The sequence below is a fragment of the Pecten maximus genome, chromosome 19 (assembly GCF_902652985.1).
Source record: "Pecten maximus chromosome 19, xPecMax1.1, whole genome shotgun sequence".
In the NCBI taxonomy this organism is placed as follows: Eukaryota; Metazoa; Mollusca; class Bivalvia; order Pectinida; family Pectinidae; genus Pecten; species Pecten maximus.
In genome coordinates, this window is record NC_047033.1 from 7,281,059 (window position 1) to 7,307,195 (window position 26,137).

At 39.3% G+C, this 26,137-nt stretch overlaps 1 protein-coding gene across 1 annotated transcript in view; it reads right to left on the bottom strand.

Annotated features, from left to right (window-relative positions):
* The window catches only part of LOC117318076 (peroxisome proliferator-activated receptor delta-like), a 29,514-nt gene extending 3,692 nt beyond the window's left edge, over nucleotides 1-25,822 (bottom strand). The window contains exons 1-7 of the mRNA XM_033873078.1: nucleotides 25,571-25,822; nucleotides 24,608-24,721; nucleotides 13,374-13,518; nucleotides 5,092-5,282; nucleotides 3,681-3,902; nucleotides 2,750-2,948; nucleotides 2,143-2,390 (exon numbers count right to left, since the gene is read on the bottom strand). Of these exons, the coding sequence (XP_033728969.1) occupies nucleotides 2,143-2,390; nucleotides 2,750-2,948; nucleotides 3,681-3,902; nucleotides 5,092-5,282; nucleotides 13,374-13,518; nucleotides 24,608-24,721; nucleotides 25,571-25,822 (1,371 nt within the window). The remainder of the gene's footprint in view (nucleotides 1-2,142; nucleotides 2,391-2,749; nucleotides 2,949-3,680; nucleotides 3,903-5,091; nucleotides 5,283-13,373; nucleotides 13,519-24,607; nucleotides 24,722-25,570) is intronic.
* Between the last annotated feature and the right edge of the window lie 315 nt (nucleotides 25,823-26,137).

The following is a 26,137-nucleotide window of genomic DNA, read 5'->3' on the forward strand; positions in this document are numbered from 1 at the left end:
GGAGGGGTTTTTCCACCAGTACTCTTTCTGGGTCTCTGATATACTGCGGCCATATTTCTCCATTCGATTGTAATAGGATAATTTGAATAAACTCATAATTATCCATAATTTTAGTTGAATTGTTATTTACTTAGTCTCGCCAGTAATGAAGATAAGAGCACAGCTTAGTAATCTTAGACTTTATAACAATTTAATGAAAATGGGTTCAATGGTATCTGTTCGTTATATGCTTAAAAGCAGCATTATATATATACATAAAGATTTACTACAATTTTAATATTGTATCCCTGATTTTGGCAAAAATGAAACGTACGACTATTTGAAATCTCCAAAAAATAATGAAATACAGAAAATACAACAAAAAATATCATTTTACATTCATCATACAACTACATTAGTGCCTCGTATTACTGAATAAAAACAGGCTTTGGTATCCCCCCGTCAACTTACTATTTATCATCTGATTAAATCAAGATGGTTATTTCACCAGTAAAATTGGAAAACGATAATATATTTTTTTCACCTGTGAGAACGTGTATTGGTAATTATATTATTTATTTCATGTCTGTTAGTTTCAATGTTATTTCAATCGTAAAATTTATTTCACCATGAAATCGTCTGTTCATTACAATATTACACAAAATTACAAACAAATTAATGAAACAGGGGTTCATCCATCTTAAAGCCTTGTCAAGAAGACCTACATGTATATAAAAACTCACTTTAGTATATGTTTTTCTTAAACTATCAATACAATTAATGTTTAATTATGTATTTTCCCAGAAAAAGCAATATTTCTAAATACTTCATCTCCGAGAACGTCAATTAGTAGTTGTATTATCTATTTCACCGGTGAAAACGTATGTTGGTATTTTAAATAAATGACCAGTGTATATAAACATATTTTTATTATGCTTTAGTAATAACATAATAATAACTTCAATGATCAGGAGTGTTTTTCTGTCAAATTTATCGAAAAATTTCTTATATGCCATGAAGAAGTACTGTCTTCATAATACATGAATGCAAAGCATATAAAAGATACAAAAGAAATGCAGTCTGAAATTGACTCGAAAATAAGCAATCAACTGCAGTTGTTTGTATAAAAATAGAACTACACGTATAATCATGAAATATATCGTATTATAACCCATTCACATTACTGAGGTAAGGCTGTGGAGAGTGTTATATCTTAGCTATGAAATATCAAATTATTTACTGAGCAAGAGCATTTTTCAATACATAATTATCGAACTATGAAATGAGTTTTCACAAGTGAAAACATTGTTTTAAAAGCGAACTCGTTTTCAATAATTAGAATACAAAAATAATAACCAGCAAAGCCGGAAAGCATTGAACCTCTACAACGTTTCATTGCATGACCTTATGATGTCTTGATTGGTATGATATATGACATTATTACCAAATACAAAAGGTTTTGTTTTCCTTTAATGAATATGATTTCACATTGAATAATATTACACTACTGTTAATACCCTACTTTATTTTTGAGTTAATATAAGGTATATAGCATATCATTACACTGCTTTTTATACCTTACTTATCATTAAGATTTATTGCAAGCTAGAAATACAAGATTAGGAACGATAACGGCTTAGTGGTTGCCGACGTAAATAGCCAAAACATTTATTTTTAGTAAACCTCAACGAACCAACGATCGTTAAATGCGTATTTCCTCCCGATTTTATTCAAGTTAATAAAAACAAATTATGACGCATTACAACCATAAGATATCTGTTATGTATAATTTCATTTAACTTAATGTTGTATGGATGCGCTAAATGTCAAACACTCGTGTGTATTTCTTTATCTATAGACTGGATTACATGTTTTATTGGAATATTTTAAATAATCCTACGTATGGTGAATTTACAATAATCATTCCAATCATTTTCTCACGTAAATATTACGATTAGGACTGGACTGTTACCTAATATATTATGCAAATGGATTCAAATCCACCTGAATTCTTTTAAATAAATCTACATATTTTGACATTTGTAGCCTTTATTCAAAAGTCTTTTAAAAAAAGTTAAATGGCTGGAGATAAAAACAAATCTAGTGTGTGAATTGAGATTTACCTGTGTTGGTCTGAGATATCAAACACTATCCTCAACACACAGGGAGGTCAAAGATTTCTTTAACGAGAGGCAGAATATTGGAGAAGTTATCAGAAGGATCGAAAACTTTTTTTCGTAAGTTGTCACTAAACTCCTCAACAATCTGTCGTAAATCTGATATTAGTAAAAGAAGCGATGGGAAAATTTTGACGTTTCTTGGATGATTATGTTTTAACTCAATCCTTAGAGCCTGAATCAAATCCATTTGCATATTCTCCAAGTGTTTTACATCAGCAATGTCTGGCGTTTCTGAAAACGGAAAACACATACTTAGTTTAGAAATTGACAGCGATTACTCTAACAAAAATTAAATGATGGCATAATGTTAAAACATTGTCACTTGTCTTAGTTTATTTCTTGAACCTCTACAACGTTTCATTGCATAACCTCATAAGCAATTATGTCGGACTGATAAAACTGAAAGTATTTGTTTGACCACTTACATATATGTGGGTTCTTTGTAGAAATAATAAAACGGTACATAGTTTCCTCTTTTTAGTAGGTTCAACGCATCTGATTTTCTTGTATCCAAAAGGTGAAAGAAACTTTAACATAACTTAATGACTTAAAATGACATATAACATTACTGGAAACCTTTGAGAACGTACCTGCAATGAGAACTACAGCAGAGAAGAGAGCTAGCTCCCCCCTCTGTAGTTGAAGCTTTGTCAGTCTGTCCGCTACCCGTAAATGCTGACTAAGCAACAGGGAAGCTTCTGTACATGAACTGACAGCTGAACGGTGAATGGACATGTCACCCTGAGATTCTCGCAGTGTCACACTGTCACTGTCTGCTATATCATGCATCTGTAATAAAATCAAGTGTTGCCAGAAGAAAGCATAACAAGCAAGTAGGTCGAAATTCAACATTACATTTTTAAAAGTAGGTCTTATCAATTTCATAGTCAGCAGGTCCGAAAATGTCGATTCTCAGTGGGCTTATTTATGGCGTAGTCATTCTATAAAAGTAATCGATTTCAGTAAAAAAAAAACACACAAACACACATTTACTGTACAATTATTTGTATGATAAACAATTGCGTGTTCTTATATTCAAAATAACAAGTGTTTTGCGAATTTCGTTCTTCAAAGTTACATTGATGTGTATTAAATTGCACATGTTTAAATATATATAAAATTGACAAGTAGTCTGTGAATTTGTTTTTTGAAGATTCATTGATATGTATTAAAAACATGTTCAAATATGTAAAATCGGCAAGTGGTTTGTGATTGTTCTCCAAACCTCATGTATATGAATTAAAAAGACGCATGTTCTAAATATACAAAAATAAAGTAATTTGTGGATGTGTCACAGTTCATGTATATTTTTCAAAAAGCGCATGCTTCAATAGGCAATTTTTCAAATACACACAAGTACTTTGCGTCAATGTGTTCTCTAAGTTCATGTTTATGCATTCAAACGCCTTATGTTCCAATATTCAAAATACAAAAGTGAATGGGTTCAAAAAAGACGGAAGTTTGGTCTAGGTGGTACATGTCGCAAATACGTGTTCAGTTGTTGCATTGATTTCAACTCACCATGATAACTGAGACAGCCAAAGTACCCTGCTTCATCAAGCTGATCTGGTCACTAAGAGATAGCAATGTAAAACCAGGGATCCTCTTGGCAAACTTAACAGAAGCTTGCATTAGAGGGACAATCATTTGCTGGTAGCAGGTAAAAACACCCCGGTTATGGAAATCCTCTGATGTCAGCTGGTTTACTATGTCAGTTGTGGTGTTGAACCGTGCTGTATTTTTCTGTTTTGAGAAAACAACAAGACACAAATTATTTTCCCCAAATGTACAGCCTTCCAGTAGAGCGGACCGGGTGATACATATTTATCATTAATAACCTGGATTTTTCTGTTGCTAAACAAGACTTCAGAACATTAAAACCTTTCAGTATTGTTGTTATTTGATTTTCCTGATGGTAAACTCATGACGACCGAGCCAAAAATAATCTAAAAACTGTCAGTTAGAATCTGCTGGGTAGTCTCCATCTTACTCCCGACACTGCTTATCTGTATGTTTGTGAAAAACGTTGTAAAAAAACGTTGTGAAAAACATTAAGATAGTCAAAAGCATTCAGCAATCAAAGAAGTATTTATATATTATTCCTTACATGGCTAAGGCTAAATCAAGTGTAACTTAAGTACATATAGAAGAAAATAGTACATCAACTTCCTGGAACACTTGGGGTAATTCTTTTTCCCCCTCGTTTTTCTTTATCTTACCGAAGGCTGCCTGGCAGGTAGGACATAGTAGGTAACTGCTTCAAATATTTCATGATCGTCAAAGGCGGCTCAATTATGGATATTATCGTTTCTTTGTAAACAGCTGTTTTCTTCTGAATGTCTTCGTTGGCAATGTCTGACTTTTGAGCTTTTGTTGAGCATTCACCCTTCTTAAGAAGGCTCTCTACCCTGGCCAAGTCTATATATAGTAGTTTCTATTTCTGCTTTTCGGCAGTATGCTTAAGTGAAGTAGCACTTTCAAATCGGCATTGCAATGCGTAATGTTGAGGAACTAATGCTGAAACCTCCCGAAAACTACACACACTTATCTTGCATATGCATCTTGCCTACAGGAGAGGCTGTTCTTAAATGATCATAGCTGTTGTATGGACGTTAAGCGATACTTATACAAATCGAAGCTAGTCCATGGAGTCTATACAGAATGTGTGTGCAGTTAGGACGTAGTCTTGTTCAAACATTGCACATTGTGAAGGCCTGTTATTCTGCTTTTGTGGTTTGTATTAGTTTCATTTTTTCATTATTACTTAATGATACTAACCTACTCTTTTCCATCATTTTTCTTTTCTGTCACAAAGCTTGGTTCTCCAAAAAAATCTTTGAATGACGCTCTTATATGATCTGACAAGGCCCGTAACTCTAATATCCTTTGACAGGTATTCTTCGATAGTTCACTATTACTTAATGATACTAACCTGCTCTTTTCCATCATTTTTCTTTTCTGTCACAAAGCTTGGTTCTCCAAAAAAATCTTTGAATGAAGCTCTGATATGATCTGACAAGGCCCGTAACTCTAATATTCTTTGACAGGTATTCTTCGATAGTTCTTCTTTATCAGCAACAAGTTTCTCTCTTTCAACTTTTGGCATTCTTCCAAATCGCACAGCTGCAAAAGATAAAAAGTATATGAAAGATTATAATGAAAAATATATATGAAATATGAAAATATCAAATTGAACTTCAACATCATGAACCATACACATTTATTTTCAGCAGTTTTAATGTTTTTCAGGTGGAAAATAAAAAATGTGAATAATAGATACCCGCTAAGACTGCATATTTGCTCATCTGGTATTCACTCCTTTGGTAATTCAAGGCCTTTTAGTTAATCATGAAGTGTTCATGTTTGAGTGATTGAAGAAAAATGCCTCCCGTGACCTTTTGCATACACGGGAAAAGTTCATTTCTTTGCAAATTATGTCATGCTTTATCCAGAAACACATCTCTCAAATTTCATGATTCTAGAGCTTCGATCATGTTTTGCATGATTTTTTTGGAGATAAAAACAATGTGATTTACAAAGTTGATATTAGCTTATTCCTTACCACTGTTGACAATAGTCGGCAGAAAATGTGTTCCCCTATCCCCACTCTCGACTATAGTCGACCTAATTTTAATATCCTTCTTCCCCACTTGTCGACAATAGTCAACAGGCTAAACTGCTATTATTTAAATGTTGATTTGTTGAAAGCGGCAACTGACATGTACAATGATCCTATGCAATGAAAAGGAATTCAAGACTGTAGAAACAAATATTTTGGTTGCTCAATCTGCTTTTTCGTTCAGGATACATTGTTCCCATCAGAGTAATAGGTGATATTTTCTTACTAAGTTTGTTAACGTAAATATGAAAACAACAACAAAACATCCAGCACCCTTTACATCTATGAACTTAACATAAATGTCATTATTTCAGCACATTTGACACCTATGACCTTAACATCAATGCCATTCAAGAACAATTTAGTATTGATAGAATTACCTCTCAGCATGCTAAGCAACCAGATACCATCACTTCATGCTTCTTAGCCAATAGAAATATAAACATATTTTCATATTTGACCTCTCGGACCTTGAAAATAAGAATACCCTACGTTAAAAAGAATTTAGAAAAATAGGCTTTGTGATTTTGAAAGTTGAACAAGGTCATTTCATTTTACAACAATAATTCCATGGAAGAAAGTAGGGTTATTATAAGAATTATTGCAGGGACAAATATTTTCTATTGATAGCATCAGTAACCTTTACTTTTGACCTTCTGATCTCATGTTGTAAGGGAAAACTGCATCAAAATTGAGTTTGATGGGCCCAAAGAAACGTATTACAAGGAAACAATTTTTCCATATTTGCATACAGTAGGAGTGTGATCGGCCTAAAAGAACAATGCAAACATAGTGATAGTCCTTTTTTCTAATCAACCTACTGGCCCAATGATATGATCCTGTGTCTCTAAGTTCTGGGAACCTCAAGGAATTTAGTCATATGGACACATTCATCTAATTCATTCATAAAAATTAGGTCAAGCTCATGTAATTTCAGGAACTTAGTATGTCATCCTAACATTCCATTGACCCAGTTTCATTATTTCTCTTGCTATTATTGCTTGATCAGCAGTGGCTCAAAAAAAACAAAAAATACACCAGGGCGATGGACGGCAAAGAATGAATGCAACACCATGGCACAAGGTCTTTTATTTTACATCAGGCAGATGACAATTTTTAGTGCTTATTTAAAACTGCTCCTTTCTGGTAGAGAAAGACTCTTGTAATTTCAAAGTTGTACATGATAAAATTGAGGTTTACTGAAAATTCATTTCAACAAGAGCTGTCAGAAGACATGTACAGATGGCTTTTTTTTAAAGTAGGTCAAAAGCCATGGTAAGCAGGTCAACAAATGTAAGTGAAAAGGTCTTGTTACAAGGAACACTTCTGTTAAGTAACTCCTAAGCTATATCCTCATTAGGATTGTCACAACACTGTTTTATAAAAAAAAATATCACATCTGTCTACGAAAAATGGTGACAACGCCTGGAGTATAGCAATAGCTCCCTGGACTTTGTCGTCGATCTAGGGAGCTAAGAAATTGAAGTCTTTCTTCATAATAGGGAGGTTGGCTGGTAAGTGAGCAGAAAAATTCATAATACATTAAAAGACACCCAATATTGTGTAGTTTTGTCAAAATAAAACTCTGTGGCAGACAACTTTATTGAAACCTACCTGCAAACGTGACTACATGACAGAAAATATCCTAATCTCAAGGAATGTAGTTAAAAAGACGACAGTCACAACTAGAACTGTCGCCAGGGTGGCTGACTAATACCCCCGCAATCTGCACGAGTCAATGGTGAATTGGAACTGTTAATTAGAGGCTAACTAAGATAATCCTGTAAAATAGTGACCAGTTGCCATAGCAACCATAATTTGAAAAAAGTGGCATGCACATCTACACATGGTCCTCTATATTTGTGTGAAGTTTCATTGAAATCGGCCCTTCGGTTTAGGAGGAAATGTCCGGACAAACTTAAAGTTATGGTTCTTATCGGAAAACCTGTTTATAGTGACCAGCTGCCATAGCAACCATAATTTTGAAAAAAAAGGAAAGAGGCATGCACATCTACACATGATCATTAATATTTGTGTGAAGTTTCATCGGAATTGGCCCATCGGTTTAAGAGCAATTGGCCTTAACGGTCACCTGTGTTGTGACATATTTGAGCATTTTTAACTCCTGTGATATTGATTGAAAGGTCATCTATTTCAAAAAACTTGGTAGCCCTTCATTACATCATGCTTCAGATTCAATATCAGGTACCGCGGCCAGTTGATTATACTTAGAAGAAATTGAAAATATAAATTGTTTATTACAGACAAAACACAACAGACAATGCCAAATAAATGGCGATTGCAATAATAGATCGACTGCAGCTGACCTAAAAATTATACCAAAATTGTGAGTTTTAATTAAAAGGAACTGCTACCTATTAAATTATACCATATGGTAGATATCAAATAGTTTTGCCATTTCAGAATAGTATAGATATTTTTTACACATACATTACAGTTTAGTGTTAGATACAAAGTATATGGTAACAACCTTTTGATAAGGCTGATATAAGGCAAGAGTCAAGGACATTTCCCTAACATTTGAGGAACCTACCAGTCAAATATCTGGGTTCTAGCTTTAAAACCTAGAACTGTCATCTCCTAACAAATCAGGAGAGCTAGAAACAGTTTCATTATGCATTAAAATATATTCAGTACACTCATTTACCCCTGCTCGACACTCAGCCTACTAAGAGTGGGACAACTGGTTTGCTGGTCAGTAGAATGTGACCAGGTGGGGTGTCCTGATGATTGTCTTTAGCAGTATGTTCCAATGAGGTAGCACTATAAAGCTGGCATCATGAGTAATGCGATATGACAAGGAAACAAACACGAATAAACTGCAGCCCCCCCCCCCCCCCCCCCCCCCCCCAAAAAAAAAAAAACCCACACATATTCACCACAGGTATCTCGCACACAGAGAAGGCTGTCCCAATTGAATGACCTTAACGTGTGATAGAACAATACTAAACTAAAACCAAAATTGAAGACAAAATTTCTCTAAGATTGTTTTGGTCACTGTAGCAACTGTGTGCAAAATATTGGAAGTTGTTCACTGAAGAATTAAAGCCAAGGGAAAGTACATTGTTAAGAATATATTTTTATAGTTTTCGTCATCTGTACACACCATGTATTTTTGTATATGGACATGAATATACACATTGCATTATGAAGGCTAATGGTATGACATACCGTCAGTATTTTCTATATTTACCCAATGTGCTGATATATTACCTGACATATATTACGCTTCTAGATGATATGGGGGAGACTTTGTTTTTCATACCTTAATTAATAAGTGTTTAAACGTTACAACATAGTTAATCAACTCCTTCATAATCTGAAAATTTTCTAAGGACATAAATCAACTGAAGCACCCATTTTGCAGACTTTTAACTGGGTCATAAATATGTAATCTCTCTCGATCCCTCCCTCTCTTCTTATCCTAATCAACTTTTAAAACACTATGGTGTGAGAAATACTGTAATGTGGTTTTTTTGTCATCATTTAATCTTAAATCAGTCAACATTTGACAGGGGTTCAATTAACAAGCAGGGATTAACTAAAATTGGTTAAGAATTCCCATCAACACAATTAATATTTATACAACTATATGACTTTGGATGTGTGTCATTTAGGTCATTTACTTTTGCATTTTTTGTGGGAACAAACCAGCCAAATATTATTATTTTAGCCTTTTAGTTTTTTAATCAAGTTAAGAGAACCTTATTCATTTGCAAAAAAACACATGCCAACAAATAAGTCACTTTCTTAGGTTTTGCAAATTTCATCAATTTCAAAATGTTAGGTAGCTCAAAGTGTTTCAAAATAAGCCCTCTCAAAACTTGACATGCTAAACTTATCCACTAAAGGAGGGGCTAATCTGAGGGTCAATAACGTAGTTATTTCTTTTTCACAACGGGAGGGACTTATTTGAAGACAATTACAGTACAAAACATTTTTCACTAGGGGATGGGCTAATTTGAGGATAATTACAGCATTAAACAGTTTCACAGGGGGAGGGGCTAATTTGAGGATAATTACATTACTAAACCTTTTCACTTGGGGATGGGCAAATTTGAGGATAATTACATTACTAAAAATTTTTCACTGGGGGATGGGCAAATTTGAGGATAATTACAGTACAAAACATTTTCACTAGGGGATGGGCTAATTTGAGGATAATTACATTACTAAACATTTTTCACTAGGGTATTAGCTAATTTGAGGATAATTACATTACTAAACATTTTCACTAGAGGAGGGGCAAATTTGAGGATAATTACATTACTCAACTTTTTCACTTGGGGAAGGGCAAATTTGAGGATAATTACAGTACTAAACTTTTTTACTTGGGGAGGGGCTAATTTGAGAATAATTACAGTACTAAACATTTTCACTAGGGGAGGGGCAAATTTGAGAATAATTACAGTACTAAACATTTTCCCTAGGGGAGGGGCAAATTTGAGGATAATAACATTACTAAACTTTTTCACTTGGGGAAGGGCAAATTTGAGGATAATTACTGTACTAAACTTTTTCACTTGGGGAGGGGCTAATTTGAGGATAATTACAGTACAAAACATTTTCACTAGGGGATGGGCTTATTTGAGGATAATTACATTTCTAATATTTTACACTAGGGGATGGGCTAATTTGAGGATAATTACATTACTCAACTTTTACACTAGGGGGTGGGCTAATTTGAGGATAAATACAGTACAAAACATTTTCACTAGGGGATGGGCTAATTTGAGGATAATTACATTTCTAAACTTTTACACTAGGGGATGGGCTAATTTAAGGATAATAACATTACTTAACTTTTACACTAGGGGATGGGCTAATTTGAGGATAATTACATTATTAACATTTTTACTAAGGGATGGGCTAATTTGAGGATAATTACATTACTTAACTTTTACACTAGAGGATTGATTAACAACATAATAGCATACCATATATAGTTTTTATTATGGTGTTTACCATTATAAACATAATCTCCCAGCCAGAAGACACAATTAATAAATGGGCTTCTGTTACCTCCCCAGGTTAATGACTATCTGGGCCATACACACGGATTCTATCAATTATGCACAAATGAATATAATTTATACAACACATTTTTTACATTATTAATAAAACTTGTAATCGTATAATATAACTATATAACTGTTTATGTGACATATATAGGGTCAAGAACAAGAAGTTCAAGGCTTACTAATATAAATACTATGTGCTATAATAGTAGTCTGCCTCTAGCTATCACAATGCTACTCAAGGATGACAAATACATGACAAGTTATAAATATACTGTGTATACCAGATGTGAAAAGATATAGGGTCATCTATCTGCCAGACCACATGGGTTGTCTCCTGGTACTCTGGTTTCCTCCCACATTGATGTATCACCCCTTCCATCCAGCCAAAAGAGTAATTAATATCAGTTGATATAATTTGTTTTGCAATTGTAGTAAAATAAAGTTAATATTTTTACACTGTACATTACAGATTATAATTTCTATCATTTGTTCTATTAAGAATTACAAATATTACAAAGCACGAAAAATACTAAAGGGATACTTCTCTTAAGTTATCTTTAAATGCATGTAAATATATACACAAAATGTACACACTTAGTTATCTGCTTATTCAATATAAACAACAATATCGATTGAGTTACACAAAATTAATACCTGTAAGCTTTATAAATGTTCCAAACAGGACACCCAAGAAGTAACAGCGAGCCATTAATATAATAATTAGTCACATTGTACTGACAATTGCTATAGCAAATCGTTTTACAACTATAAAAATAGGAAATATATTTTGGGGCTCACGTACTGTCCTGTCTGGGCCACCACCATTATATTGATCAATTAATTTAATCAACAGTATTGTGTTCTCAATTGTCAAGGAAGACAAATTATGAACTGTTATTTTGTTCTAGTTTCTCATGACTCTCATTTACATTTAAGATAAAAATGATTTCCATTTATGTTCTATTTTTAACACTTATGGTTACCTGGTGATGTCTGTGCTCTACATTTAAAGATGATTTACATTCATTCTAACATTAGACTGGATTCACAGGGCCTATAATGTTCAGTTGAAAATTTCACTGATTATGACAAAACACTCCAATTCACCTGGTATCACTAATACTTTCCAAGTTTCAGATCAGCCACTCAATATCATGCAAAGAAGTCCACACCTTCCTTTAACTTTTCTGGTTCCAAACATAAGACATTTCAACTTCAAACAAGAGCAGTTGGAGAACAGCATAGCTCTTCTCGCAAATGTTTGTCAATAAATAATTAAAATATAGTAACTGGTGTGGTTTCACAAATTGCAAAAATAATATCTAAAAAGTTTACTTGATCAGATAAATGTGTTAATAGCTTTCAACACCTTCACGATTTTTTTAAAAATCTGATTTCCCGTTCTAAAAAAATATTTCAGTTTAACTCCAGCAAGGGATAGTTTAATCCCCACATGGACCCTAATACCATGTATTACTATGCCTTTTAACACTTGCAACAAAATTTAAAAAGAAAACAAAAATTAAAAAGATTTTTTTTTTTTTTTTTTTACTCCACAAAGGGTTAGTCTTACTCCAGAGGGATTAAATTGCCAAATATCAGCACCCTAGTACAATTATAAAGTGATATGTATTAATACCTTTCAATACTTGCACCAAAAACTTAACGCAAAAATTAAGTCAAAATTAAAAAAAAAAAAATCTGTTTGTTCCCCAAAAATTATTTTAAGTTGACTCAGAAAGGGATAGTTTAACCCCCATAGGGACCATTTTACCATAAATTACTATGCCTTTCAGCACACTTGCTCCAAAAACTTAACATTTGAAAAACCAATGTAGACGCCGGGGTGACAACATAAGCTCTCCCGTTTCTTTGAAGATCTGAGATTAGCGTAAAACACAGCAAGAAAGCAAAATGTAAATCATAGTTACGTGTACAATGATGTGACTCTTGTTTTTCAACGTCCATATAAGTTTGCTTTAATTGGATTGATTTAAACCTTAATTACCCTCATCCACTATATACCGGTATATATATATATAGCCAGGAGCATGGTCACAGATCCACACTGTCCTTGAGCTTTGGACCCAAATGATCTTGATCTCTGACCCGATGACCTTAACCTTTGGCCAGTTGACTCCTTGTTTAATTCTAACCAACCTTGCTTTAAACTGTCTTAACCAAAATGTTGGATCACCAGTGGAAAAAAAAAACAAATTTGACCTTGACTTTGACTTACTGACCTTGATAAAATCCGGGCAGCACTGCTTCATTTTGGCACAACAAAATGTTCATTCATTAAAATCTACAAAGCTTGAGCATGACGTCTGGTCCCATGATCTTGACCTTTGGTCAGTTGACTCTTTGCTTAATTCTTTATACTTGCTTAATTATGTCATAACAAAATGTTCATCTAGTGAAATGGTCCCAAATTTTATCTCACTTTTGAACCCGAGTTTCATGTTAATTGGTCAATAACCAAAGTCGTAGTCAGAACAGGCACAGTGATTACTAAAGGACACCCTAATCTAAAAGGTTGTATAAGAAGTTTACCGTTCGTTGACATTCCTGCATTGAGACACCTTTGAAAACGGCAGGCCTGGCACTTGTTCCGCGATGCTGTGTCTAACTTGCATTGTTTTCCATTCTTACATGCTTCATATGTCAACTTCTTCTTCGATGTTCGCCTGAAGAATCCCTGTAACAAACCACATCATGATGTTTAATATCAACCCATTTAAATAACTTATAACAATATTCCCTATTTGAGGAGCGCTATAAAGTATTTTTGGTCACAGCTTTTGTTCACATGTTTTTGGGACTTTTACGCCTCATTTTGGAAAGAAAATTGGAGAATTGGGAAGGGAATTTTCATGAGTAAACTGCAAATGTCATGAATTTGGCTTAAATATGAAAAGAAAACAAAGGCAACCTACTCACCTGGTATTCATTTCTCTGGCAATCCGCTGCCTTTAAATTAATTAAAAGATGTGTTTTCTGTTTTTTTTACCAGATTTAAACCATTGTATAATCATATACAAGGGTCAAGGGAATTTTCTTCTTCAAACTCTTTGTCTGGCAACATCCCAGGAACATACAAGCCAGATATTTTGATTCTAGGCCTTGCAGTTAATCAAAAGAATAGCTATTTGAGGGTTTATCTTTGACCCCAGTTGTGGCTTTGATTTTATGGCATTGCCATTTCTTTTCATTGCCAGGTTTCATCCAAACCCCTAATATATACTAGCCAAATGTTATATAATTTTTAACTCTAAGCCTTCATTTAATCCGATGAAGACATTTGATTCTTTTAACAAAGTTGACCTTCTGTTACTGTGAACATCTATCAAGGTCATGTCTTTAAGCAAACTTTGTCAATTGTGACCCAAGGATTATGATCATGATAAATCATGATTCTAGGCCTAGGTTAATGAAAAGAAGTTGTTAAAATGTTTTAACACACTTGACCTCTGTGTCCTTGTCAAAAAAATACTTTTACTCATATTCAAGGACTCCTTGAATATGAGTCAAAGTATTTTTCTTTTTGCAAACTTTGTCAAGTCCCAATCTTAAAGGAACCTTAACCGGTCAAGACCATAATTCTATGCCTTTAGGTTTTGAGAAGGTGTTTAAAGAAAAAGTTTATGCCAAAAGACCTTCAGGTTATGACTCATCAGCGAACAACTGGCAAAAGTTCAGCTATTTGATTAAATTTTGACATGAGGTACTTTGATATATATGTGACATTAGCTAGGATATTCAGCGTTTACATAGGCGGGAGCCTGAAGTTGGTTCCGAGTTCCGAGTTCCGTTTAAGAAAAATTGAAATATTATGTATTAGCTTTATTGGTTTTGGTCCTAGTTCCTAGTTCCGTTTAAGAAAAAATTAAATACTATGTATTAGCGTTATTGGTTTTGGTCCCAGTTCCGAGTTCCGTTTAAGATAAACGGAACTAGGAACCAGTTCCGAGTTCCATTTAAGATAAACGGAACAAGGAACCAGTTCCAAGTTCCGTTTAAGAAAAACGGATCAAGGAATAAGATTCCAAATTCATTAAAGAAAATATTTTACGTACTTTATCTCAATATAAGACCCGAATCTGAAAAGACATGATATTTCAATGAGTGCAAGGCCATTTATCAATCAGGTATACACTTTACGGTATTTAGTCTTTGCTCCCAGTTCCGTTTCAAATAAATGAATCTAGAAACTATCTCCGAGTTCCGTTTAAGAAAAACGGAACTGCAATGTATTAGCTTTACGAGTTTTGGTTCCAGTTCCGAGTTCCGTTTAAGAAAAACTGAAATACTAAGTATTATTTTTAGTGGTTTTGGTCCCAGTTCCGAGTTCCGTTTAAGAAAAACTGAAATACTATGTATTAGCTTTATTGGTTTTGGTCCCAGTTCCAGTTTAAGAAAAACGGAACTAGGAACAGCCTCACAGCCCTCACAGGAGTGTACCCCATAGTGAAACCTCATGATATAACAGGGATGGTCCTTACCTTACAGTCATCACAGGAGTGTACCCCATAGTGAAACCTCATGATATAACAGGAATGGGCCTTACCTTACAGCCCTCACAGGAGTGTACCCAATAGTAAAACCTCATGATATAACAGGGATGGTCCTTACCTTACAGTCATCACAGGAGTGTACCTCAGAGTGAAACCCCATGATATAACAGGGATGGTCCTTACCTTACAGCCCTCACAGTGGTGTACCCCATAGTGAAACCCCACAATATAACAGGAATGGTCCTTTCTTTTAATAACAGCCCTCACAGGAGTGTATCCCATAGTGAAACCCCACGATGTTGCAGGGATTGTCCTTACCTTACAGCCCTCACAGGAGTGTACCCTATAGTGAAACCCCACGATATAAAAAGGATGATCCTTAACTTACAGCCCTCACAGGAGTGTACCCCATAGTGAAACCCCATGATATAGCAGGGATGGTCCTGACCTTACAGCTAGCCCTCACAGGAGTGTACCCCAGATTGAAACCCCACGATGTAACAGGGATGGTCCTTACCTTACAGCTCTCACAGGAGTGCAAACCATAGTGAAACCCCACGATGTAACAGGGATGGTCCTTACCTTACAGCCCTTTCAGGAGTGTACCCCATAGTGAAACCCACGATATAACAGGGATGGTCCTTACCTTACAGCCCTCACAGGATTGTACCTCAAAGTGAAACCCCACGATATAACAGGGATGGTCCTTACCTTACAGCCCTCACAGGAGTGTACCCCATAGTGAAAGCCAACGATATAATAGGGATGGTCCTTACGTTACAGCCCTCACAGGAGTGTACCCCATAGTGAAACCCTACGATATAACAGGGATGGTCCTTACCTTACAGCCCTCACAGGAGTGTACCCCATAGTGAAACCCCACGATATAACAGGGATGGTCCTTACCTTACAGCCCTCACAGGAGTGTACCCCATAGTAAAACCCCACCATGTAACAGGGATGGTCCTTACCTTACAGCCCTCACAGGAGTGTACCCATTAGTGAAACTCCACGATGTAATAGGGATGGTCCTAACCTTACAGCCCTCACAGGAGTGTACCTCATAGTGAAACCCCACGATGTAACAGGGATGGTCATTTCCTTTAATTACAGCCCTCACAGGAGTGTACCCCATAGTGAAACCCCACGATGTAACAGGGATGGTCCTTACCTTACAGCCCTTACAGGAGTGTACCCCATAGTGAAACCCCACGATATAACAGGGATGGTCCTTACCTTACAGCCCTCACAGGATTGTACCTCAAAGTGAAACCCAACGATGTAACAGGGATGGTCCTTACCTTACAGCCCTCACAGGAGTGTACCTCATAGTGAAACCCCACGATATAACAGGGATAGTCCTTACCTTACAGCCCTCACAGGAGTGTACCTCATAGTGAAACCCCACGATGTAACTGGGATGGTCCTTACCTTACAGCCCTCACAAGAGTGTACCTCATAGTGAAACCCTACGATATAACAGGGATGGTCCTTACCTTACAGCCCTCACAGGAGTGTACCCCATAGTGAAACCCCACGATACAACAGGGATGGTCCTTACCTTACAGCCCTCACAGGAGTGTACCCCATAGTGAAACCCCACGATGTAACAGGGATGGTCCTTACCTTACAGCTCTCACAGGAGTGTACCCCATAGTGAAACCCCACAATGTAACAGGGATGGTCCATACCTTACAGCCCTCACAGGAGTGTACCTCATAGTGAAACCCTACGATATAATAGGGATGGTCCTTACCTTACAGGCCTCACAGGAGTGTACCCCATAGTGAAACCCCACGATATAACAGGGATGGTCCTTACCTTACAGCCCTCACAGGAGTGTACCCCATAGTGAAACCCTACGATATTACAGGGATGGTCCTTACCTTACAGCCCTCACAAGAGTGTACCCCATAGTGAAACCCTACGATATAACAGGGATGATCCTTAACTTACAGCCCTCACCGGAGTGTACTCCATAGTAAAACCCCACGATGTAACAGGAATGGTCCTTACCTTACAGCCCTCACAGGAGTGTACCCCATAGTGAAATCCCACGATGTAATAGGGATGGTCCTAACCTTACAGCCCTCACAGGAGTGTACCCTATAGTGAAACCACACGGTATGAAAAGGATGGTCCTTAACTTACAGCCCTCACAGGAATGTACTCCATAGTGAAATCCCACGATGTAACAGGGATGGTCTTTACCTTACAGCCCTCACAGGAGTGTACCTCATAGTGAAACCCCACGATGTAACAGGGATGGTCATTTCCTTTAATTACAGCCCCCACAGGAGTGTACCCTAAAGTGAAACCCCACGATGTAACAGGAATGGTCCTTACCTTACAGCCCTCACAGGAGTGTACCCCATAGTGAACCCCCATGATATAACAGGGATGGTCCTTACCTTACAGCCCTCACAATAGTGTACCCCATAGTGAAACCCCACGATACAACAGGGATGGTCCTTACCTTACAGCCCTCACAGGAGTGTACTCCATAGTGAAACCCCACAATGTAACAGGGATGGTCCATACCTTACAGCCCTCACAGAAGTGTACCTCATAGTGAAACCCTACGATATAACAGGGATGGTCCTTACCTTAGAGCCCTCACAGGAGTGTACCCCATAGTGACACCCCACGATGTAACAGGGATAGTCCTTACCTTACAGCCCTCACAATAGTGTACCCCATAGTGAAACCCTACGATATAACAGGGATGATCCTTAACTTACAGCCCTCACCGGAGTGTACCCCATAGTAAAACCCCACGATGTAACAGGAATGGTCCTTACCTTACAGCCCTCACAGGAGTGTACCCCATAGTGAAACCCCACAATGTAACAGGGATGGTCCATACCTTACAGCCCTCACAGAAGTGTACCTCATAGTGAAACCCTACGATATAACAGGGATGGTCCTTACCTTACAGCCCTCACAGGAGTGTACCCCATAGTGACACCCCACGATGTAACAGGGATGGTCCTTACCTTACAGCCCTCACAGGAGTGTACCCCATAGTGAAACCCCACAATGTAACAGGGATGGTCCATACCTTACAGCCCTCACAGGAGTGTACCTCATAGTGAAACCCTACGATATAACAGGGATGGTCCTTACCTTACAGGCCTCACAGGAGTGTACCCCATAGTGAAACCCCACGATATAACAGGGATGGTCCTTACCTTACAGCCCTCACAGGAGTGTACCCCATAGTGAAACCCTACGATATTACAGGGATGGTCCTTACCTTACAGCCCTCACAAGAGTGTACCCCATAGTGAAACCCTACGATATAACAGGGATGATCCTTAACTTACAGCCCTCACCGGAGTGTACTCCATAGTAAAACCCCACGATGTAACAGGAATGGTCCTTACCTTACAGCCCTCACAGGAGTGTACCCCATAGTGAAACCCCACGATGTAATAGGGATGGTCCTAACCTTACAGCCCTCACAGGAGTGTACCCTATAGTGAAACCACACGGTATGAAAAGGATGGTCCTTAACTTACAGCCCTCACAGGAATGTACTCCATAGTGAAATCCCACGATGTAACAGGGATGGTCTTTACCTTACAGCCCTCACAGGAGTGTACCTCATAGTGAAACCCCACGATGTAACAGGGATGGTCATTTCCTTTAATTACAGCCCCCACAGGAGTGTACCCTAAAGTGAAACCCCACGATGTAACAGGAATGGTCCTTACCTTACAGCCCTCACAGGAGTGTACCCCATAGTGAACCCCCATGATATAACAGGGATGGTCCTTACCTTACAGCCCTCACAATAGTGTACCCCATAGTGAAACCCCACGATACAACAGGGATGGTCCTTACCTTACAGCCCTCACAGGAGTGTACTCCATAGTGAAACCCCACAATGTAACAGGGATGGTCCATACCTTACAGCCCTCACAGAAGTGTACCTCATAGTGAAACCCTACGATATAACAGGGATGGTCCTTACCTTACAGCCCTCACAGGAGTGTACCCCATAGTGACACCCCACGATGTAACAGGGATAGTCCTTACCTTACAGCCCTCACAATAGTGTACCCCATAGTGAAACCCTACGATATAACAGGGATGATCCTTAACTTACAGCCCTCACCGGAGTGTACTCCATAGTAAAACCCCACGATGTAACAGGAATGGTCCTTACCTTACAGCCCTCACAGGAGTGTACCCCATAGTGAAACCCCACGATGTAATAGGGATGGTCCTAACCTTACAGCCCTCACAGGAGTGTACCCTATAGTGAAACCCCACGGTATGAAAAGGATGGTCCTTAACTTACAGCCCTCACAGGAGTGTACTCCATAGTGAAACCCCACGATGTAACAGGGATGGTCATTTCCTTTAATTACAGCCCCCACAGGAGTGTACCCTAAAGTGAAACCCCACGATGTAACAGGAATGGTCCTTACCTTACAGCCCTCACAGGAGTGTACCCCATAGTGAACCCCCATGATATAACAGGGATGGTCCTTACCTTACAGCCCTCACAATAGTGTACCCCATAGTGAAACCCCAGGATACAACAGGGATGGTCCTTACCTTACAGCCCTCACAGGAGTGTACTCCATAGTGAAACCCCACAATGTAACAGGGATGGTCCATACCTTACAGCCCTCACAGAAGTGTACCTCATAGTGAAACCCTACGATATAACAGGGATGGTCCTTACCTTACAGCCCTCACAGGAGTGTACCCCATAGTGACACCCCACGATGTAACAGGGATAGTCCTTACCTTACAGCCCTCACAATAGTGTACCCCATAGTGAAACCCTACGATATAACAGGGATGATCCTTAACTTACAGCCCTCACCGGATTGTACTCCATAGTAAAACCCCACGATGTAACAGGAATGGTCCTTACCTTACAGCCCTCACAGGAGTGTACCCCATAGTGAAACCCCACGATGTAATAGGGATGGTCCTAACCTTACAGCCCTCACAGGAGTGTACCCTATAGTGAAACCCCACGGTATGAAAAGGATGGTCCTTAACTTACAGCCCTCACAGGAGTGTACTCCATAGTGAAACCCCACGATGTAACAGGGATGGTCATTTCCTTTAATTACAGCCCCCACAGGAGTGTACCCTAAAGTGAAACCCCACGATGTAACAGGAATGGTCCTTACCTTACAGCCCTCACAGGAGTGTACCCCATAGTGAACCCCCATGATATAACAGGGATGGTCCTTACCTTACAGCCCTCACAATAGTGTACCCCATAGTGAAACCCCACGATACAACAGGGATGGTCCTTACCTTACAGCCCTCACAGGAGTGTACTCCATAGTGAAACCCCACAATGTAACAGGGATGGTCCATACCTTACAGCCCTCACAGAAGTGTACCTCATAGTGAAACCCCACAATGTAACAGGGATGGTCCATACCTTACAGCCCTCACAGGAGTGTACCCCATAGTGAAACCCTACGATATAACAGGGATGGTCCTTACCTTACAGCCCTCACAGGAGTGTACCCCATAGTGACACCCCACGATGTAACAGGGATAATCCTTACCTGACAGCCCTCACAATAGTGTACCCCATAGTGAAACCCCACGATACAACAGGGATGGTCCTTACCTTACAGCCCTCACAGGAGTGTACCCCATAGTGAAACCCCACAATGTAACAGGGATGGTCCATACCTTACAGCCCTCACAGGAGTGTACTCCATAGTGAAACCCTACGATATAATAGGGATGGTCCTTACCTTACAGCCCTCACAGGAGTGTACCCCATAGTGAACCCCCATGATATAACAGGGATGGTCCTTACCTTACAGCCCTCACAATAGTGTACCCCATAGTGAAACCCCACGATACAACAGGGATGGTCCTTACCTTACAGCCCTCACAGGAGTGTACTCCATAGTGAAACCCCACAATGTAACAGGGATGGTCCATACCTTACAGCCCTCACAGGAGTGTACCCCATAGTGAAACCCTACGATATAATAGGGATGGTCCTTACCTTACAGGCCTCACAGGAGTGTACCCCATAGTGAAACCCCACGATGTAACAGGGATGGTCCTTACCTTACAGGCCTCACAGGAGTGTACCCCATAGTGAAACCCTACGATATAACAGGGATGGGCCTTACCTTACAGCCCTCACATGAGTGTACCCCATAGTGAAACCCTACGATATAACAGGGATGGTCCTTACCTTACAGCCCTCACAGGAGTGTACCCCATAGTGAAACCCTACGATATAACAGGGATGGTCCTTACCTTACAGCCCTCACAGGAGTATACCCCATAGTGACACCCCACGATGTAACAGGGATAGTCCTTACCTTACAGCCCTCACAATAGTGTACCCCATAGTGAAACCCCACGATACAACAGGGATGGTCCTTACCTTACAGCCCTCACAGGAGTGTACCCCATAGTGAAACCCCACAATGTAACAGGGATGGTCCATACCTTACAGCCCTCACAGGAGTGTACCTCATAGTGAAACCCTACGATATAATAGGGATGGTCCTTACCTTACAGGCCTCACACGAGTGTACCCCATAGTGAAACCCTACGATATAACAGGGATGGGCCTTACCTTACAGCCCTCACAGGAGTGTACCCTAAAGTGAAACCCCACGATGTAACAGGAATGGTCCTTACCTTACAGCCCTCACAGGAGTGTACCCCATAGTGAACCCCCATGATATAACAGGGATGGTCCTTACCTTACAGCCCTCACAATAGTGTACCCCATAGTGAAACCCCACGATACAACAGGGATGGTCCTTACCTTACAGCCCTCACAGGAGTGTACTCCATAGTGAAACCCCACAATGTAACAGGGATGGTCCATACCTTACAGCCCTCACAGGAGTGTACCCCATAGTGAAACCCTACGATATAATAGGGATGGTCCTTACCTTACAGGCCTCACAGGAGTGTACCCCATAGTGAAACCCTACGATATAACAGGGATGGGCCTTACCTTACAGCCCTCACATGAGTGTACCCCATAGTGAAACCCTACGATATAACAGGGATGGTCCTTACCTTACAGCCCTCACAGGAGTGTTCCCCATAGTGAAACCCTACGATATAACAGGGATGGTCCTTACCTTACAGCCCTCACAGGAGTGTACCCCATAGTGAAACCCCACGATATAACAGGGATGGTCCTTACCTTACAGCCCTCACAGGAGTGTACCTCATAGTAAAACCCCACGATATAACAGGGATGGTCCTTACCTTACAGCCCTCACAGGTGGGTACCCCATAGTGAAACCCTACGATATAACAGGGATGATCCTTAACTTACAGCCCTCACAGGAGTGTACTCCATAGTGAAACCCCACGATGTAACAGGGATGGCCATTTCCTTTAATTACAGCCCCCACAGGAGTATACTCCATAGTGAAACCCCAAGATATAACAGGAATGGTCCTTACTTTACAGCCCTCACATGAGTGTACCCCATAGTGAAACCCCACGATGTAATAGGGATGGTCCTAACCTTACAGCCCTCACAGGAGTGTACCTCATAGTGAACCCCACAATGTAACAGGGATGGTCTTTACCTTACAGCCCTCACAGGAGTGTACTCCATAGTGAAATCCCACGATGTAACAGGGATGGTCTTTACCTTACAGCCCTCCCAGGAGTGTACCCCATAGTGAAACCCCACGATGTAACAGGGATGATCATTTCCTTTAATTACAGCCCCCACAGGAGTGTACCCTAAAGTGAAACCCCACGATGTAACAGGAATGGTCCTTACCTTACAGCCCTCACAGGAGTGTACCCCATAGTGAACCCCCATGATATAACAGGGATGGTCCTTACCTTACAGCCCTCACAGGAGTGCAAACCAGAGTGAAACCCCACGATGTAACAGGGATGGTCATTTCCTTTAATTACAGCCCCCACAGGAGTGTACCCCATAGTGAAACACCACAATATAACAGGGATGGTCCTTTCCTTTAATTACAGCCCTCACAGGAGTGTACCCCATAGTGAAACCCACGATATAACAGGGATGGTCCTTACCTTACAGCCCTCACATGAGTGTACCCCATAGTGAAACCCCACGATGTAACAGGGATGGTCCTAACCTTACAGCCCTCACAGGAGTGTACCCCATAGTGAAACCCCACGATGTAACAGGGATGGTCCATACCTTACAGCCCTCACAGGAGTGTACCCCATAGTGAAACCCCACGATATAACAGGGATGGTCCTTACCTTACAGCCCTCACAGGAGTGTACCCCATAGTGAAACCCCACGATGTAACAGGGATGGTCCTTACCGTACAGCCCTCACAGGAGTGTACCCCATAGTGAAACCCCACGATGTAACAGGGATGGTCCTTTCCTTTAATTACAGCCCTCACAGGAGTGTACCCCATAGTGAAACCCACGATATAACAGGGATGGTCCTTACCTTACAGCCCTCACATGAGTGTACCCCATAGTGAAACCCCACGATGTAACAGGGATGGTCCTAACCTTACAGCCCTCACAGGAGTGTACCCCATAGTGAAACCCCACGATGTAACAGGGATGGTCCATACCTTACAGCCCTCACAGGAGTGTACCCCATAGTGAAACCCCACGATATAACAGGGATGGTCCTTACCTTACAGCCCTCACAGGAGTGTACCCCATAGTGAAACCCCACGATGTAACAGGGATGGTCCTTACCGTACAGCCCTCACAGGAGTGTACCCCATAGTGAAACCCCACGATGTAACAGGGATGGTCCTTACCTTACAGCCCTCCCAGGAGTGTACCCCATAGTGAAACCCCATGATGTAACAGGGATGGTACTTAACTTACAGCCCTCACAGGAGTGTACCCTATAGTGAACTCCCATGATATAACAGGGATGGTCCTTACCTTACAGCTCTCACAGGAGTGCACCCCATAGTGAACCCCCATGATATAACAGGGATGGTCCTTTCCTTACAGCCCTCACAGGAGTGTACATCATATTGAAACCCCACGATGTAACAGGAATGGTCCTTACCTTACAGCCCTCACAGGAGTGTACCCCATAGTGAAACCCCACGTTGTAACAGGGATGGTCCTTACCTTAAAGCCCTCACAGGTGTATATCCCATAGTGAAACACCCACAATATAACTGGGATTGTCCTTACCTTACAGCCCTCACAGGAGTGTACCTCATAGTGAAACCCCAAGATATAACAGGGATGGTCCTTACCTTACAGCCCTCACAGGAGTGTACCCTATAGTAAAACCCACGATATAACATTGATGGTCCTTACCTTACAGCCCTCACAGGAGTGTACTCCATAGTGTAATCCTGATGCCTTGTCCCCACAGATACGACAAATCACTTCGAGCTCTGTTGTATACCGTTGTTTACTTTGACCACTTATCTGTAAAATTTTCAAAACAGAAATAAAATCGAAACACAAACATTGAAAGTGTTTGATTGTATTAAAAACAGGTGGCTTTTATAGAATGTTTTGGTATATACAGGTGGTCTTCATAGACAGGTTTTTGTTAAATACAGGTTGTTATTTAGAACAGGTTTTTGTATATACAGGTTGCCATTTAAGGTCAGAATTTTATTTATATACACTGGGTGATCTTTACAGACAGGTTTTTGCTGGATACAGGAGGCCATTTAAGGGCAAGTTTTTATGCTGTATACAGGTGGTCAATATAGACAGGTCTTTCTTATATACAGGAAGCCATTTAAGGGGATGTTTTTGTTACATACATTTTTGAACATTTTTGTTATATTCAAGTAGGTAGCGCCATATTTGTTAAGCACTTTCTTTAGGAAAAGGTAATTGGTATCGTACATGTGAAATTTAGGACAGTGTTTTGGTAAATACTGATTGCCTTCAAGACTTGATTTTTTTATATACAGGTAGCTTTTAGGAATCTGGAATTATCTGAAATAGCAAAGAAATTTATTTTACTCTACAGCCAGGTTAATTAGCAGGTTTTCATTGTACCCAGATGTAATGGCCTAAACAGGGCATGTTATCTTGTACTTACTAAATATAGAAGAGACTCCAATCGCAACAAGCTGAGGAAGATACGGAATAATAAAAATACATCATCCTCAGCTTGTTGCAATCGGAGTCTCTTCTATATTTACCCATTTTTTCTATCGCCCTGCATACCTGGAGGTATCCAAGCGAGGATATCGGAACCTACGGAACCTCAACGAAAAGAACGGCGTTGGCTCTATGATTTACGATTATTGTACTTACTAATGATGTGGAGGTAGGACGGGCCCTTGTCATAGAGAAAATGTTCACATTCAGGCTGCTGGTGTCTGACGAAGATGATGGGGACGGGACAGGAGATGAAGAAGATGAATAAGATAGTGCAGACTGTGGAGAAGAATCTTGTGATGGCGATGACCTAGATACAGACACACAGGAATCCTGGGTAATGTTTATCAGCATATTTTTAGATGTTATTCCTTCATGATGGTTGATGTCCAATAAAAGTTGTTCCATCTCCAAATCAGAAAAATCTGTGAAATACAAAATATAAGTTTAATTCATTCGTTAATTATTATGGTAATAATATAGCAACAACATGCAATTTTGATTTTAAATTGTTACATTAAAGCAAGAATTTCAGCAACATACATTTCACTGTTAGCTGCGTTGCCAATACAGTAAAGCTAATTACACAGAAACTCATTAATGTTTTTTTCTAAAAACAGCAAAACAAAACCTCCATATAACAGTATGGAGGTGCCGAGCAAACATATCTATAAAAGATATGTGTAAATATTGATGCATTACGAACAAAATATAGAAATTGCA